The sequence below is a fragment of the Eurosta solidaginis genome, chromosome 4, assembly GCF_040869045.1.
Source record: "Eurosta solidaginis isolate ZX-2024a chromosome 4, ASM4086904v1, whole genome shotgun sequence".
Lineage (NCBI taxonomy): Eukaryota > Metazoa > Arthropoda > Insecta > Diptera > Tephritidae > Eurosta > Eurosta solidaginis.
Window position 1 is genome coordinate 250,576,311 of NC_090322.1, and position 18,336 is coordinate 250,594,646.

The window sequence follows — 18,336 nt, forward strand, 5'->3', positions numbered from 1 at the left end:
TCATCGTTCAACGTCAAAAACTCGACTAGTAAATCGATTCACGTAAAAATGTCATTAGTAGATAATGGAGATGCCACAACGAAATGTTCTCATTGAGCATGTTAACTTATTTATTCCGTATGTTCGGTACATTCATCTTTATTTATGAACTTGGGGAACCGGTTTATATTTGGAATATTATGTATATACTTATTTGATATATTCGGACCTCGTGAGGTAGTATCAAACGAACGTGTTTCGAATATTCCAAATTAACGGTTTATCCGGAACACTTCTACGAATACTTAACGGAAAACATCTTTCTGAAATTTCAGAATAAAATGGTGAATACTCCCTGTGTAGCAGGACCGCACAAAAGCTTTACTATTCTGTCATGGTCAAGGCCGGAATATAAAGTTCTAATACAATAAACCATTTTCTTTTATTTTTTGTCAGTTCATTGCGGCTGCTGAGTGGAGTATCACCCCTGTTCAAAATCGTCCTATCTCAAATATTTTTCAAAAATTTTTCCTATTTCGGTATTTGTCACAAACACGACCTATATTAGAATTAGATTGAAGAACGCCTTATCTCAGAATGCTTTTCATTAACTCCCTCTTTATGTCAAAATGCATTGAACTTATGCTCACATATTGAGTCTTTGAAACAAATTTTGAGATAGTGTATTTTTGAATAAAATTCTAACGTATGGCATTCTTCAAATAAATTCTGAAAGAATGACCAAACCAACATAACTATTTATCAATTCACGAAATATTTAGTAGAAAATGAATTATTTTTCTCAAATCCTGCTCGCTTTTTTATTATCACTACTAATATACTACTTTTAGTAGAACAATTTTCGCTGAAGGGCATTGAATTATTCCGTTTTTCTTACTTCGTAAAATCAACCCGTCCAGATTTGTCAATTTGGGAGTGTCAAAGCACTGTCATCATTGGAGAACAAACCTCTAGTAATTGAATCTTGGCCATTAGGTAGGTAGGTAGGTTGCTTTTCAAATTACATTGCAAATTACTACATATTCATACTCACATTTCAACTGATTGTAAAATTTCGTCATTTGCTCCCTTTCCTCCAACTGCATAGATTTTACGGTTTACTTCCACGACAGAATGTAAATGTCGCGGCTGGTTCATTGAGTGCAACCGTTGAAATAATTTAGTTTTGAAATTCCAGCATCTAACTTCGTCAATTGCTTTGTTGTTTCGAGAGCCGCCAATGAAAATTAAATTGTCATCCATAAGAATGACTTCCTCTGAGATATCCATTTTGATATCGACCCATTTCTGCCATAAATCGTCAGTTTTGTTATATTGAAAGATGGTTCCACTCTGCAATATTTTTTAATCGTTGTTTAAATTATGTAGCCAGACATTTAGAAGAAATAAGAAAAAAATTGAGGACCCAATTCCCTTAGTAGTTTTATTGCAAAAAAAAATTGTCATGGAAACTCCCAGCAATATCCAAAGTGCCGTTCCGAGTTTACAACTATAAGCAGAATGCGGTCCATTTATTTTTCTTGCTCCAAGCACTTTGGCATCGAAAAAAAATAAATTGACTGTAAAGAAATATAACACTTTATAAGTTCTGTAACGACAGCCTGTCTCCCTCCATACTGGCTTGAATGAGTGGCAGAGTGTATATGCGTCTATGTGTTTATGTGTTTTGTGTCCAGGTCCGTGCCTTAGCCGCAATGTTGCCATTAAAATAATATTAACATGATAACATTAACATTGACAACATTGTACCTGTAGTGAACCCAATGTTGCAACGGAAATTAGATGTTGCGCTTGGCATCATGTTGTTATAATAAGAAAAATTTCACCATGCTGCTAATAACCTAGCAGCCTTGACGAATGATATGTAACTATGTGTTTGTTCTGTTCGGTATTATGTAGGTGGATGTGTATTTGTGAAAGGCTATGAACGTGTGAATGCATCAGTGTAAGCGGTCAAGGCACGAACCAAATGTATCTGTGTAGGTGTTCGTTTTGTGGAGCGGTAAGCGTATGAATGTATGAGTGCATGATTGTATAGATGGAAAATACGGGAAAGCCGAAAAGAAAGTTTGGCATGTAATGGTAAAAATTTTCCGTTTTTGGGTAACGTTCCTTACCACGGCGGTGGCTATAAGAAGGGGAAAACTGAGTCAACGGGCCAAAGTCTTGTTTCAACAGTGCCCAGTGCAAGTGAGTAGTGAAAAATCACAAGTGAAGTGCGCGTTTACAACCGTAAATTACAAAGTGCATAGTCCTTAGTAGTGCGCGAATTAAACCGCTTTGTAAATAAAATTGTGCGCGTCGAAAAGTTTCCGCGGTACGTGCAAAGAGCTGGAATCAGTTGTCAAAAAATTACAAGTTACAAGAGGTAAGATATTATACTCTTTTTTAGGCATGCTTGACGGGAGCTGGGGCTTTAACCTTGCCTATCTCCAGAGCAAGCCAAAAGAAAACTTGCATCGACATATACATCTCTGCATACAAATATATGTATGTAGATGAATATATGACTATGCAGACAAGAAATCCGTAGGCAATTATGTACATATATGCACATAGATACACATTTGCTTTTGAATTTCTAAATAGATTTTCTTTTGTATTTAATTTCAGCGCACAATTGATTTTCCTTTGGGAAAGACCCACTGGGCACGTATATGGGCGGCGTACCGCCAAAAAGCAAATACATTATACTTGGCGGTCAACACAACAACAACAACTACCACGCACTACACTAAAATTTTAATTTGTTAGCGCACTCCACAACAACAACCACTATAGCATTTTCATATTGGCGATATAGGGCCGCAACAACCACAACGGCATTTTTTTATATTGGCGGCGTAACGCCCAACAACAACTACATCACATTGGCGGCATACCGCTCAACACCAACTATATCATCCCCATTACATTGGCGACGCAACGCCAACAACAACAACATCACACTGGTGACATTCCGGCCAAAAACAATTGCCACGCATCCACAAACACTACGTTCTATTTAATTCGTTGCATGCGCACACCAACAACAACAACAAATACTTCGTACAAATTCTTCAAAAACACAATAAAAATTGTCAACATCGATATCAATTTTCACCGGCGGCATTGGGCCGCAACAACAACAGCCACTACACCATACACAACAAAAAAAAAAGATACAAGACGATTTTTGGCAAAGCAGACAATAGAGGAAAACACTAGCAACAACCACAACGAAGTTGGTAACAACATTTTTATATTTTTTGGGGGCACTGTAAGGTAAACAGGAGTCAGCACAGTGCCCACGGTGCAGTGCAAGTTGCACTGCAGAGGGAGGGTAGACTCCACCTGACAGGACAGGCCTCCATCTTTTTCCCCTCTTAACTCTGCCCCTCACGTTTATTTCTATCTTTTTCAGATTTCTCTCTCCTTTCTATACACATGCAGGTATGAACCCTCTTTTTGTTCATGTGGCTGCGGGTGAGGTCGGTGGTGCAATACCCCGCCCAAGACGACGAGCTAGCCTGGGCCCGCAAGCATACCTGCTTGCCGCCGCTCCTCACCACCCAAACAGTCAGCCACGTAACAATGGCGCCCAACGACTGATCAAGATCGATCGCATACGGTCTTGGATGTGAGCGTATTAATAGTGATAAAGTTATAGCCGTGCTGACAATATATAAAAAAAAAACGTGAGTGAAAGAAAAGAAAAATTCGAAAGAAAACAAAAAAATTATAAAAAAAAAATTCAACAATTTTTCAGGTGCTTAAAAGCAAGCTCCTGAGGCTAAATGTGCGGAAGTCAGGGGTAAGTTTGTCGGAAGCGTTCCGGCAAAGAAGTATGTATGTGCGATCTGGGCAAACCAAATTAGTAAAATAAGTAAGTTCAAAATTGCATAATTTCGACTTAGTCCAAAAAATAAAACATGTGCGGACGTGGAACTGTGGGCAGAGCGCACCGATAAAGATCGGCGTACTCAGAACATAGTAATTAACCAAAAAAAAGGAGTGTAAAGAATCAAAAAAAATAAATGAGTAAATAAATGTCAGAAGAAAAGGAAAAGTGTGAGTGAAAAATTACTCAACAAAAATTTAAAAAGTGAAGTTAAATTACTTAACGAAAACTTTACTTCGAAAAATTTTCAATTTAGAAACTAGCAAGAGTAAAGCTCGAAGCCTTTCGCTTTCTTCACACCTTTTTTTTTTTTTGCACCAAAATCTATATCCCAAAAGGAACATACATATGGATAGAAATATACATATGTAAAAAGGTATGCGTTAAATACAAACGTGTTACTTGTTACAAGGACAGAAAAGAAATTTTGAAGTTAAATGGTGGTGATTATTTCTGCTTGCCGCCGCTCCTCACCACCCAAACAGTCAGCCACGTAACAATGGCGCCCAACGCTAATAGCCCGGTAATCTTTTTAGTTTTTTTGTCTTTCCATTTAGTTAATTTCTTTCAGTTTCATTTTGATCTACATAAATCCGCCTTAATTCCTTTTAGTTCCAAAAATTTTCTTTCAGTTCTTAGCTTTTGTATTCTCAACGTTAATAGCCCGATCAATTTTTCATTTCCACGCTAATTGACTACCTCTTACTTTAAATTTCCCAATATTTTTTTTATTTTAATCCGTACTTTTAATTTTTGAATTTCTTAATCTATTTTTTTTCTACCTTTCCTTCCTTAAATTTCCCAAATTTTGTTCTTCAGACCTTCTTACCCTTCCAAGCCCCTCCCTCTTTCCGTCTTCCAACTTAGGACAGGGACAGTCATGATGGCAACGCCGAGTGGGTTCACCTGACCGACAAGTGTCATCATGACCAGAGGATAGGGATTAGCTGAGTGTCCATGTCAGGGTTCCTTTGTTGAACTTTAACAGCTCGACAAAGTGGTAACTGGTATGGCACTTAGCTAGCGACGGACTTAGGTAGGAGATCGTGGCGAGCTGTTCAAGCTACCTTACCGGGAGTCCAGCACTGCTGGTAAGTGAGGTTTGCAGTCGTCGCCACGATATTTAGGAGTAGGAGGTGTGGCATCCACGCTTAGGAACAAGTTCTTGAACGTGAAGTGCCATACTTCCACGGACAGCACGAAAACTGACTACACAGGATATAGATACGAACGAACACACTGCCTTCACCGAACCTTCGCCAAGGCAGCACCGCACACACCAATACACACTCAATTTCAGTAGTGACTTTTTTTTACTGGCTAATTTCCAATTTAGTCTTTTTATATTTTCTTATTGGAATTATTTCCAAACAAATTTGTTCAAACTGCGTTATAAAATTTTTGGTTTTTGCTATTATATCGTTCTTAGGGTTGTTTCATATTGCTTTCCATTTTTAGTATTAGGGACTTGAAAAAAAAAATTTTTTTTTTTTACACATACATATGTATATTGAAAGTCGTATACATTTTGTAGGTGTTCACCATATTCCGTAAATTACAGAGTATCTTGGAATTTTTTTTGTAATAATTAGAACTAAGTTTTTATTTTTCTATTTTTATTTTTGAGCTTGGGTTTTGGGTGAACTTTATTAATTCCTTTCTAGGCGTTTAAGATATACAATTTCAGTTTGTTTTGTCATATCCACACCATTACTTGAATTACCATACACATATATACATACACACAAACATATTACCTATTAATTGATTGAATTTTTATATACCTACATTGTAATTTTTATATCTATTAGTTAATATCCATTATTTATATATATTTTTTTATTGGGTTTTGGGTGAATTTGAACCTGTTATCTTATAGTGTTTACGCTTTTATTATTTAGATCTGCAAATACAAACAGTTTGCTTTTATTGGAATATTTTCTTTGCATCTTATCTTTTTTTTTTTTTCTTTTTCGCATAATTTGTTTGTCTTTTTGTTTTTCCATTTGGGTTGCGGTCGGGATATCGATTCCTTGGAGGTATTATATATATTTATTCGATTGTTCCTGCGTTTTTTTGGGTTTTTGGATTAACAGTTTTTGCCGCTGCAGACAGTGAATGTCTGACCAAGGCCGGGAAAAATATACGGAGGAAAGATCTTTTGGGGGATTAGGAATTTTAGATTCCAATAGGCGTGTTACAAGGAGTCGTGCCAGGGCTCTTGAAAACCAGATTGCTGGTTCACTTTTCACGCAAATTGACACTGGTATTCCCAGGGTCGTCGACTTTGTGCCCACAGACTATTTCAATAGGTGCGCGTCGCGGATTTTCGGATCGTTTGGCCCTGAACGTCCGCTGGGGGTGTCTTTCGCGAACGGGGTGTCGTTCAACGACTCGGAAAATAGTTTAAATTTCTCGCAGAAAATCGATTTGGTGTGCCAAATGTCCGACAGCGAGAACGTGGGTGCACAGGGGGGCGATGTTCATTCGCGAAACGCACCAGCAGTAGTTCACGGTGGCCTAAATGCTCCTCGCACCGACGCCAGTGATCACGCAACCAATGTTGAACAGCTGAGCCGCATGATGGCGATGATGGCGCAACAACAAGATTTGGTGGTGCAAATGGCGGGTGAAGTGCGGAGCATCAAGACCAACGTGGATCATCTTGGTGGTCGCGTGGCAGAGATGGAGGCATCCAGTCACGCGGTGGGACATCGGTCCGCTGTGGCATCCACGCCCGAGCCTCAGAACCGTAGGGGGGAGCCTGCTACCCGCAATGGTATTCCGAGTGGCAGTCGGTTTACTGAGCGAGATGGTAGTGACCCTCCAAGGTGGAAAAAGTTAGATTTAGAAAAGTGGCACATCAAATTTGATGGGACCGATAAGGGTATAAGCGTCGAGAGCTTCATCTTTCGTGTTGAACGCATGCGGGAGCAACACAATATTTCCTACTTCCAGCTTTTCACGGACTTTCATAGTCTGGTTTCCGGCGGTGCCTTGAAGTGGTATTGGCAGGTCCTAGAGGACCATGCAGATGAGCCCGATTTCGGCTATTTCGAGCTGAAGGCCGAGATGCTAAGCCACTTCAAGTCTGCTGAGTCCGACTATGAAATAATCCGTGAAATAATGGAACGGAAACAGCAGCCCGCAGAAGCTTTCGACGACTTTTATAGCGAAGTCCACAACTTGACGTTCCGTTTGCGAAAGAGGATCCCTGAGAGGGAGTTGGTTGGCATCATCAGGGGCAACCTCAAACCGTACCTGGCCAACTTGACCTTCGCCATAAAAATGGACTCGTTGGCGGAGCTCAAGTCGGAATGCAAGAGAGCCGAAAAGCTTATTAAAGAAAATAAAAGTAGGTCGAGGGTCATTAATGAAATTAATTTTGAACAGCCAGAGCAATTAGGGGAAACAAAAGTCGAAGCTTTTGATAGGAAGCCTCAGCGCCCACCCCAACACCAATCCCAATCCCTACCCCAACACCAAACCACAGCCAATCCCAATAGTGTTCGTCCTTCTGTTAGTCCTGCGTCTAAGTCGACTGTCAACTCCTTTTGTGCATCACCCTTCCACTTGATGTTGTGTTTTTCGTGCGGTATGCCGGTGAATCACTTTGTGAAAAACCCGGCAGAAGCACAAAAACCAAATAAATGTTCGTCTTCGTTCCACAATATGGTCTGTTTTGCTTGTGGTAGTGATTCGTCCTTCTGTGTTTTTAAGCCCAAGCAGGGAAACCCGAGGCTGGCGGAGTTGACCGGGGACTCCAGCCAGAAGACAGGCAACCCGGCAACACTCAAATAAAAGTTTTGAGGAGAAGGGATACGGAAAACAGGGAAGAAGTGAAACAGGCAGGAATGACACGGGAAAAGAAGGAGATTAAGAGTTTACACCAAAGAAAGCTAGAGTACGAAGAAGCAAGAAAAAGAATATTTTGTGATACAATAAATGCAAGTAGGAAAAACAGAAATTTTATGAAGATAGAGAAGATGAGGGAAAAGAGAAAATATTTTAAAAGGTTGAAGAATAAAATAGTTGCAACAATTGTTACCGTGAAAGGAGATAACAGATTTTACGCCAAAACAAAGATAGGAGGTCATGAGGTTCTGGCTCTCTTGGACTCAGGGGCGAGTGCCAGCTGCTTAGGCAAAGACTCAGCTGCACTCCTTCGGGGAAAGGAAGCCTTGATTGTACCAATCAAGGGCCAAAATATCCGAACCGCGAACGGGGAGGAAACCGCCGTAGTAGGAGTAATAAAGTTACCGGTTGTGTGGGATAATTCGATGGAAGAATTAGAATTTTTGATAGTGCCAGGTCTACAACAAGAAGTTTATTTAGGTATAGACTTTTGGCAGGCATTCCGTATGAGTGTTGTGAGTAAAGGTTTGAGTGGTAGTGTGAATGGTGCCAGTGTGGCGGAGCTCGTGCCTGCCGAGGGTGACTTGTCTTTTGACGCTGTGCAGCACGTTTTATCGCCGGAGCAAGATGATATGTTGGAGCGCGTGAAGACCCAATTCCCGTCCTTCGCGGTACTGGGGTTAGGCCGGACAGACAAAGAGGAACACGTCATCGAGGTGGTGGACGAGAATCTGCCGGTCAAGCAACGCCATTATCCAATTTCGCCGGCCATACAAAAACTCATATACACAGAGTTAGATCGAATGTTGGACATGGGAGTCATCGAGGAGTCCAACAGTAGTTGGAATTCCCCCGTATCACTGGTCATTAAAGGAACGAAGAACCGGCTGTGCCTAGATGCTCGCAAAGTGAATGAAAGAACTATAAAGGACGCATACCCCTTACCACATATTGATGGAATTTTGAGCCGCCTACAAAACACGAGATATATCTCTGCAATTGATCTCAAGGACGCTTTCTGGCAGATTCCCCTCGAGAGAAAATCACGTGAGAAGACTGCCTTCACTGTCCCTGGCCGACCCCTTTACCAATTTACCGTCATGCCTTTCGGGTTGTGCAATGCAGGACAACGAATGTGTCGTCTCATGGACAAGGTCATTCCGGCCGCTTTACGTGAATGTGTTTTTGTTTATCTTGACGATTTGTTAGTTTGTTCTGTAGATTTCGAGTCCCATATGTGTTTACTGGAAAAGGTCGCTCGGTGTCTTCGCGAGGCTAAGTTAACAATTAACGTAGAAAAAAGCAAGTTTTGTTTTAAAGAAGTTCGATATCTAGGGTACGTAGTCGGGGATGGATGTATCAGGACGGACGCCAACAAAGTGGTAGCTGTGAGGGACTTTCCAGTTCCGAAAACCCCGAAGCAACTACGCCGGTTCCTGGGTATGTCGGGCTGGTACCGACGTTTTATACAGGACTATGCGACTATTGCAGCCCCGCTGCACGACTGCCTCAAGAAAGACAAAATCAAAAGGTTTGCAATGACGGAAGAAGCAATAAAATCATTTGAAATTTTAAAGCAGAGTTTGGTTACTGCACCGGTGCTCACACATCCTGACTTTAAGCGTCGTTTTTATATTCAATGTGATGCATCAACGGACGGAGTGGGAGGGGTTTTGTTTCAGTTGGACGATGACCAGAACGAAAGACCGATTGCATACGTTTCGGCAAAACTAAATAAAGCGCAGAAGAACTACAGCATAACAGAACTAGAATGCTATGCTGCGATCGTGAGTGTTAAAAGATTCCGACCTTATGTGGAAGGAACCCCGTTCACCATCATAACTGATCATGCCAGCCTCAAATGGCTCATGAATCAGAAAGATCTTTCTGGGAGGCTGGCAAGGTGGAGTTTGAAACTCCAGGGTTATGATTTCGATATCCAACATCGAAAAGGTGCGCAAAACGTGGTTCCCGACACACTCTCACGAATACACATGGACGAAATACTGACGAACGACAGAGCCATAGACGTGTGTCTCGAGTCACCGTGCTTCGAGTCGGAGGAGTATACGGAGTTAAAAAAGACGGTGACCGAGAACAAAGATAAGTTGCCAGACTTATGCATATCGGACGGTTACGTTTATAAACGGACGCAATTCGACAAGGGGGACGATCTTCTAGCGGACCAGACCTGGAAGCTCTGGGTTCCGTCGGAACTGCGACCGGGGCTGGTAGAGTCGTCTCATAGCTCACCGTCCGCTGGTCATGGTGGCATCCACAAAACACTGTCCCGACTACGTCAGAAATATTACTGGCCAGGAATGGTCACAGATGTATGCGCCCATATAAAAGATTGCGAAACTTGCAAAACAAATAAGACTCAAAACGTTTTTAAACAACCGATGATGGGTAAACAGAAGCTAACAGAACGACCTTTCCAACGTTTATTCATTGATTTTATGGGTCCTTATCCTCGTTCTAGTGATGGTAACGTGTATGTCTTTGTTTGTCTAGATCACTTTACTAAGTTTGTGTTCTTAAAACCTATGAGAAGGGCCACTTCAGCTGAGGTTATAAAATTTTTAGAGAAAGAAGTCTTTCACGTGTTTGGTGTGCCCGAATATGTCCATTCGGACAACGGCAAACAATTCGTCTCGGAAATATTCAAAGAGTTTTTGGAGAAATACGGCACGACACACGTGAGAACTGCATTTTATTCACCTCAGGGTAACGCTGCGGAAAGAGTCAACCGATCTGTGCTGCAGATAATTAGGTCCTTCATAAAGGGTAACCAAAAGAACTGGGACAAATGCGTCAGCGATGCCGCATTTGCACTACGCAGCGTTACTCACTCAGCCATCAACATGTCGCCATACTATGCCACTTTCGGTATGCCTATGATACAGCATGCTGCATCATATGAGCTATATCGAAAGTTGGCGGCGTTGAAGGATGGTGACGTGGAGATAGATACGGCTGGTGATAAAATGCAGATCATAAGAAAGAGAATTATGAAGGAGCTGAAGCTGGCCCACGATAGAAGTCAAAAGGTCTACGACACCAGGAGTAAGGATATAAAGTTTCAGATTGGACAAGTGGTATATCGCCGCAACTTCAAACAAAGCTCCCAAGTTGATAATTACAACGCTAAATTAGCACCGAAACAAGTAAAGTGTATCGTACTTAATTCTATAGGTAATTCAATGTACGAGCTTGGCGATAGTAGTGGGAAAAAGATCGGCGTATACCACGCTAAAGACATTTTTGGCAAAATAGCTTAATATTTTTTTTGTAGTGTTAGTACTCCTGTTCTATGTTATTTATTTATTTGTCGACGTATTGTATTTATTAGTTTATTGACGTATGTGATTATATTATTAAATTATTTTTATTTATATTTTTTTTTGACCTTTTGCTTTATTTGATTATTTTTGCATTTATTTAATTTTTTTTATTTTATTTATTTATTTATTTTACCTACTGGACTATTTGATCTGTGATCTTTTTTTTTATACATTTTTTTTTTGCCATCTGTGATATTTTATTTTATAATTTTTTTTTTTTTTTGTTGTTCTGCTAACTGTGATATTTTATTTTATTTTATTTTATTTTTTTTTTTATTTATTTTTTTATTTATTTTATCTGTGATATCTTATTTACTATTAGATATGTAGAGTAGTATCTGTGATATACGTTTAAGTAGTAGCATTAGCCCAGTGATTTAGTTCGTAGTTAAACAGAACAAAAGTCTAAAGGCGTGAAAAAAAAAATAGGCCCGGCATCGAGTCGTGGGTCGAGGCCACACGTTGGACGCAGGAAATAATACTTAGCAGGCTGCGTTTGGATTCTTTACGCACACGCTCCATAGTGCAGACACCATCGGCGGTTGCGAGCCTGTAACGACAGCCTGTCTCCATACTGGCTTGAATGAGTGGCAGAGTGTATATGCGTCTATGTGTTTATGTGTTTTGTGTCCAGGTCCGTGCCTTAGCCGCAATGTTGCCATTAAAATAATATTAACATGATAACATTAACATTGACAACATTGTACCTGTAGTGAACCCAATGTTGCAACGGAAATTAGATGTTGCGCTTGGCATCATGTTGTTATAATAAGAAAAATTTCACCATGCTGCTAATAACCTAGCAGCCTTGACGAATGATATGTAACTATGTGTTTGTTCTGTTCGGTATTATGTAGGTGGATGTGTATTTGTGAAAGGCTATGAACGTGTGAATGCATCAGTGTAAGCGGTCAAGGCACGAACCAAATGTATCTGTGTAGGTGTTCGTTTTGTGGAGCGGTAAGCGTATGAATGTATGAGTGCATGATTGTATAGATGGAAAATACGGGAAAGCCGAAAAGAAAGTTTGGCATGTAATGGTAAAAATTTTCCGTTTTTGGGTAACGTTCCTTACCATGGCGGTGGCTATAAGAAGGGGAAAACTGAGTCAACGGGCCAAAGTCTTGTTTCAACAGTGCCCAGTGCAAGTGAGTAGTGAAAAATCACAAGTGAAGTGCGCGTTTACAACCGTAAATTACAAAGTGCATAGTCCTTAGTAGTGCGCGAATTAAACCGCTTTGTAAATAAAATTGTGCGCGTCGAAAAGTTTCCGCGGTACGTGCAAAGAGCTGGAATCAGTTGTCAAAAAATTACAAGTTACAAGAGGTAAGATATTATACTCTTTTTTAGGCATGCTTGACGGGAGCTGGGGCTTTAACCTTGCCTATCTCCAGAGCAAGCCAAAAGAAAACTTGCATCGACATATACATCTCTGCATACAAATATATGTATGTAGATGAATATATGACTATGCAGACAAGAAATCCGTAGGCAATTATGTACATATATGCACATAGATACACATTTGCTTTTGAATTTCTAAATAGATTTTCTTTTGTATTTAATTTCAGCGCACAATTGATTTTCCTTTGGGAAAGACCCACTGGGCACGTATATGGGCGGCGTACCGCCAAAAAGCAAATACATTATACTTGGCGGTCAACACAACAACAACAACTACCACGCACTACACTAAAATTTTAATTTGTTAGCGCACTCCACAACAACAACCACTATAGCATTTTCATATTGGCGATATAGGGCCGCAACAACCACAACGGCATTTTTTTATATTGGCGGCGTAACGCCCAACAACAACTACATCACATTGGCGGCATACCGCTCAACACCAACTATATCATCCCCATTACATTGGCGACGCAACGCCAACAACAACAACATCACACTGGTGACATTCCGGCCAAAAACAATTGCCACGCATCCACAAACACTACGTTCTATTTAATTCGTTGCATGCGCACACCAACAACAACAACAAATACTTCGTACAAATTCTTCAAAAACACAATAAAAATTGTCAACATCGATATCAATTTTCACCGGCGGCATTGGGCCGCAACAACAACAGCCACTACACCATACACAACAAAAAAAAAAAGATACAAGACGATTTTTGGCAAAGCAGACAATAGAGGAAAACACTAGCAACAACCACAACAAAGCTGGTAACAACATTTTTATATTTTTTGGGGCTAGTTCACATACTTTGGCAACACAAACATCGGCGGAGGGAGGAGCTTTTCCAACAACATGTATAGTGACATTATGAATTTTACATATTTTGAATTTATTATTACGTTTATTTAAATATTGTTATAATTGTCAGAATTTTGATTGGGAACGGAGGAAAGGGTTAGTTCATTTCCGGGGCCAAGCATTTATGTTTCGAACATATAATTTTTGAGTTTTACCATAACTCCATATTTTATAAGTTAGTCGGAGCACTTTTGCCTCCACCTTTTTTTTTTTTCTCTTTTTGTCTCTCCGTTTCCTTCTCCTTTTTTAATTTTTCTACTTCAGTTTGACACTTAATTTTCTTGGTATTTTTATACCCCCACTTTCTACCATATACACATTTTTCTTTTGCATATGGTTTCTGCTACCTATGGTAGCACCAAATTGGAATTTCCAAATTTTCGAATTTTTGCCATTTTTCTTTTATAATTTTTTGTACTTACTTCTTTTATTATTGGCAAAAACAATTTCAACATCACACCCCGAGGGTGTATATGCACAGTGTGCTTTCAGCACCAAGAACATTTTTTTTTTGATTACACAATTTTTAATTTTTGCGTTTTACCATCACGCGGGCAGCTTTGATACTACCAAAGCACTCATTATCAAAGATCACCAGCGAGCGATCTTGGCTGAGTGTTTGAGGGTGGCTACCTTGAGTGTGGTCATAGGTACATATGCATGTTTGAGTTTTTTTTTTGTTTCAGCTACTCAACTGCAGCGGCGCCGTTGGATAAGAAGAGTAACTTGGTGAGTGTTTTCAGTGACATATTAAAATTTATCAAAATACACCTGTTTAGTTGTATGTACATGTGTTAGCACAGATTCCTGCTCTTGCAAAAATAGAACAGGAATTAGCAAATCCAAAAAATAAAAACAGATTGCGACGAACATATGTGCATGCATGAAAAACGTCACAAACGTACATTTGCACTTACATACATACCATTTGTTTTCATATACACATAAATCCCATTCCTTTGATGACCTACTTTTGCTGGTACATAATTGATCTTATGTTTACTTAAGTGGTTGCGGTAGGTCAGGGATTAGGGTACTTGAATTTTTTTATTCGCCCTCTTATTTTATTTTATTTGAATTTGTATCTATAGAATATAGAATTAGCTCCTATTAATAATATCGCATTAGGGTGGCCCTAAAAGTTTAAATTTTTTTGTTTGCGGCCAGACACTTGGTCTATTAGTCGTAGGTATTTTTTTTTATGGAATTGAATTTGGAATGTATCTACTGGTTCTTGCATTCTTATGAATTTTTTTATGTTCACCAGTAATAAAATTTAGCATTAAGTTTGAGCAATTTTTCTATTGTTACTTTGAGTAAACTTTTGAAACCCTTGGAAAATTATTTTGTAGTAAATTTTGATTTTAAAGTTTTGTTGAAATTATTGAACTGGTAGTAGGGTATTAGTTGGTAATTTGGAAACCAAAAGTTTTGTAAATAAATCATAAGAATTATGTTTGGGTGAAATTTTAATACTTTCAATAATGCAGGGCTAAGTCGAATTTTGGTGTTGGTGCTGCGCTTGCGCGCGGTAAGGTAAGGTGAAGGTGAGTGTTTAGGGAAAATGACTGAGTGACAGGGGACAGACCCATGTCAGGTTTGGGGGCACTGTAAGGTAAACAGGAGTCAGCACAGTGCCCACGGTGCAGTGCAAGTTGCACTGCAGAGGGAGGGTAGACTCCACCTGACAGGACAGGCCTCCATCTTTTTCCCCTCTTAACTCTGCCCCTCACGTTTATTTCTATCTTTTTCAGATTTCTCTCTCCTTTCTATACACATGCAGGTATGAACCCTCTTTTTGTTCATGTGGCTGCGGGTGAGGTCGGTGGTGCAATACCCCGCCCAAGACGACGAGCTAGCCTGGGCCCGCAAGCATACCTGCCTTGATATACATATAAACTGAATTCCCCATATATATTGTAACCTTTAACGATAATTAGGCTTTTTCGTCTGCGATAAAAAAATTACTTTACACCTAAATTATTAAATCTTACAGTTTATATCACAGTCCTAATTGTTCTAATAAAAAGCGTGTTAAATTTTGATGGTATAATTAAGAACATTTAGGACCTCCTTTTCTTGCTATCACAATGTAACACGCTTTTATTAGAACAATTAGGACTGTGATATAAACTGTAAGATTTAATAATTTAGGTGTAAAGTTTTAATGTTAAAAATATATAATTATGTACAATATGGAATTTTTTTGTCGCAGACGAATAGCCTAATTATCGTTAAAGGTTACAATAAACTTATAAAGTGTTATATTTCTTTACAGTCAATTAGTTTTTTCTTTCTAGTTAATTTTATTAACCAATAATAAAAGCTTATTTTTAAAAAAGTTTTTTTCTTTAATTTTATTTTTTACTTTTTAGTTCGCTTTATTAGCAAGTAATAGAAGCTTGTTCTTATAAAAGCTTTTTTCTTAAATTTAATTTAAATATGATTTTTTTTAATTTTTAGTAGGGTAAAATATTGTATAAATTAGTTGTGTAATCTTTACTTAGTTATTTGTAACGTTTCTCATCCTATCCATTTCTTTTAATGCATCAACATTACAAGGTTTCTTCGTAGTCAACTTTGAACAATTAAGTTCTTCTATTAGTGTTAACTTAAAATCAAATTTTATTGTGACTTTGCCTATGTCGCGTTCAGTTTACAAATACTCTTTGCAGATTTCTGCTCTGTTCCAGCGCCAAAAATCTGTAAAACAAAATCAAGTGCGCAGAAAAGTATGCAACATTTAGCGATAACAGCCTAACTTCTACGTTTGTTGCATACACAAACGAAGCGAAGTTACCTGCGTTCTTGAGGACTTAGGCTTTTATTCCCTTGTGAATACAAATCTTTACCGATAACACTGTTATCGATTAATTTATCGAATTCTCGCAAAGTAATATTGCATTGTCATCGGAGTTATACATGTGTGCAAAATTTCAGCTCAATCGGACACCGGGAAGTGTATCAAATTTAACTTGCAAGATTTCATTACAGACAACAGCCAAGTGAAACTAAATAAAAGCTTATAAAAAATAGAGACAGTAAAAGGAAAACATCATTAGCTTAATGTGAAAATGTGCTAAGTCATTTTTTACGAATTTTACAGGAGACGAAAAAAATGAATAATTTTTCAAATAACCTTTTGTAAAACTGTGAATGAGGATACCTTAATTGCAATACTTTTGAGTGCAGAAGCTTTGAAAAAGATAAATAAAAATCATGTATGCTAACCTAGCAGCTATTTTATGACTTAGCACAATTTCCGCACTCAAACCAAATTTTTTCTCCTGACTTAGCATTTTTATTCAATATGTTTCCCCATCACTCCTCACCTTTAATGATTGAAATATAACACTAAAACTATATATTTCACAAAAAATACTATTTATTTGTCAAACTATTTCTAACGGTTCTGATCTGGACTCTTTTGCCGGATGGTGCGCAGACAATAATTTATTTTTAAATTCAAACAAATGCTGTGTTGTGTCCTATTCCAAAAAGACAACTGCCACATACTTTATCTACAAACTAAATGCTAAATCTCTTAATCGTTGTCAAGAGAGTAAAGACTTGGATGTAATTTTTGACTCCAAACTCTCTCTTTCAAGTGACATTGACTTCGTTCTTTCAAAATTTGTTGCAATGGTTGGGTTCAGTAGACGTAACACCAGTGACTTTAAGGACCCTATGACGTTGAAGGCACTTTATATATCCTTGGACAGAAGTCGTCTTGAATATTGCTCAATAATAAGGAATCCTTTCTATGAATCTAACTCCTATAAAATTGAGAGTTCAAAAAATTTTACGAAAATTGATTTACGTATGCTTCACAGGCCATACGGCCTCCCGTCATATACCAGCAGGCGCAAATTGATTGGTCTTCAGGCTTTGCATAACAGAAGAACTTTTATCTCACTCATGCTTGCCTATAATGTAAGAAACTTTAGCAATAATTGCGCTGATTTATCTAATTTGTTCATTCCATATATTCCACTGCGTGATCTTCGGCATAATAGATTATTTATCGAAAAAACTCAAAAAACGAATTATGCTATGAATGAACCTATAACTAGGACTATACATCTAGCAAATCGATTCAGTAGTTATTAATTTTAAAAACAGCTTATATAAGTTTAAGCTTGAATTGTTTTCTATTTTAATTAGTCTGTAAGAAAGCATGTACATAGTTATCGACATGTAAGAATTGAAGTAGATTATGGTCAGCGCAAAGCATTTATCAAACACCAAAGGCTCAATTGGGTGAATCCAATGTGTTTCGTTTCGAGAAATATTTTTTTCGTATTGAAAAACCTTCCTTCTAAATTTTCGATGTTGCTTGCCCGGCGTTTGAACCCAGGATCTTCGCTGTGGTAGGCGAAGCACGCTAACACCCCACCACGGCGGCCACCACTTTACAATGCCAAAATAAAAGCGTATGAACATTTTCAGCTTATTTCCAATTCCGGTATTTGCCTTTTTTAGTTCAAAGTACTGGACCTTATCTCCGAAGTGTCCTATTTCAGAAGAACACGCTATTTCAAAATTTTACTCTATATCTTTGTATTTTGGCCTGAGATACATCAAAAATTTTATGAGATAAGTTGTTCTTCAACCGAATTTCGAGATGTGACTTTTTTGAAACAAATCCTGATAGGGCGTTTTTGAAAAATATTTTCAGATAGAGGTGTTTTGAAACTGGCAGCCGTGATAGTGTGGTATTCCACTTAGCCGTCGATATGTAGTCAACGTCGTTGTTTTTGTTGTAGCAGACCCCATCCAATAGGTGCGACCACTCACAAATTTTCATCAATATTCTCTAACGGGAGTCCTAGAAAGTGATAGGGATGTTAGAGGCGTTGGTTCCACATTCCAATTAAATAGATGGTTGGTGTCATGTGGGCACACGTTGCATGCACGACCTATATTATGTATATCGGGGTTGATTCTGGATAGGTTAGTTTAACTGGCTGCAGTATCAAG

The 18,336-nt window shown here is 38.7% G+C and overlaps 1 protein-coding gene across 1 annotated transcript in view; it reads right to left on the bottom strand.

Annotated features, from left to right (window-relative positions):
- The window catches only part of LOC137251290 (kelch-like protein 5), a 119,889-nt gene that overhangs the window by 59,340 nt on the left and 42,213 nt on the right, over window positions 1-18,336 (bottom strand). Inside the window, exon 4 of the mRNA XM_067785617.1 lies at window positions 1,034-1,332. Coding sequence (XP_067641718.1) covers window positions 1,034-1,332 — 299 coding nt within the window. The remainder of the gene's footprint in view (window positions 1-1,033; window positions 1,333-18,336) is intronic.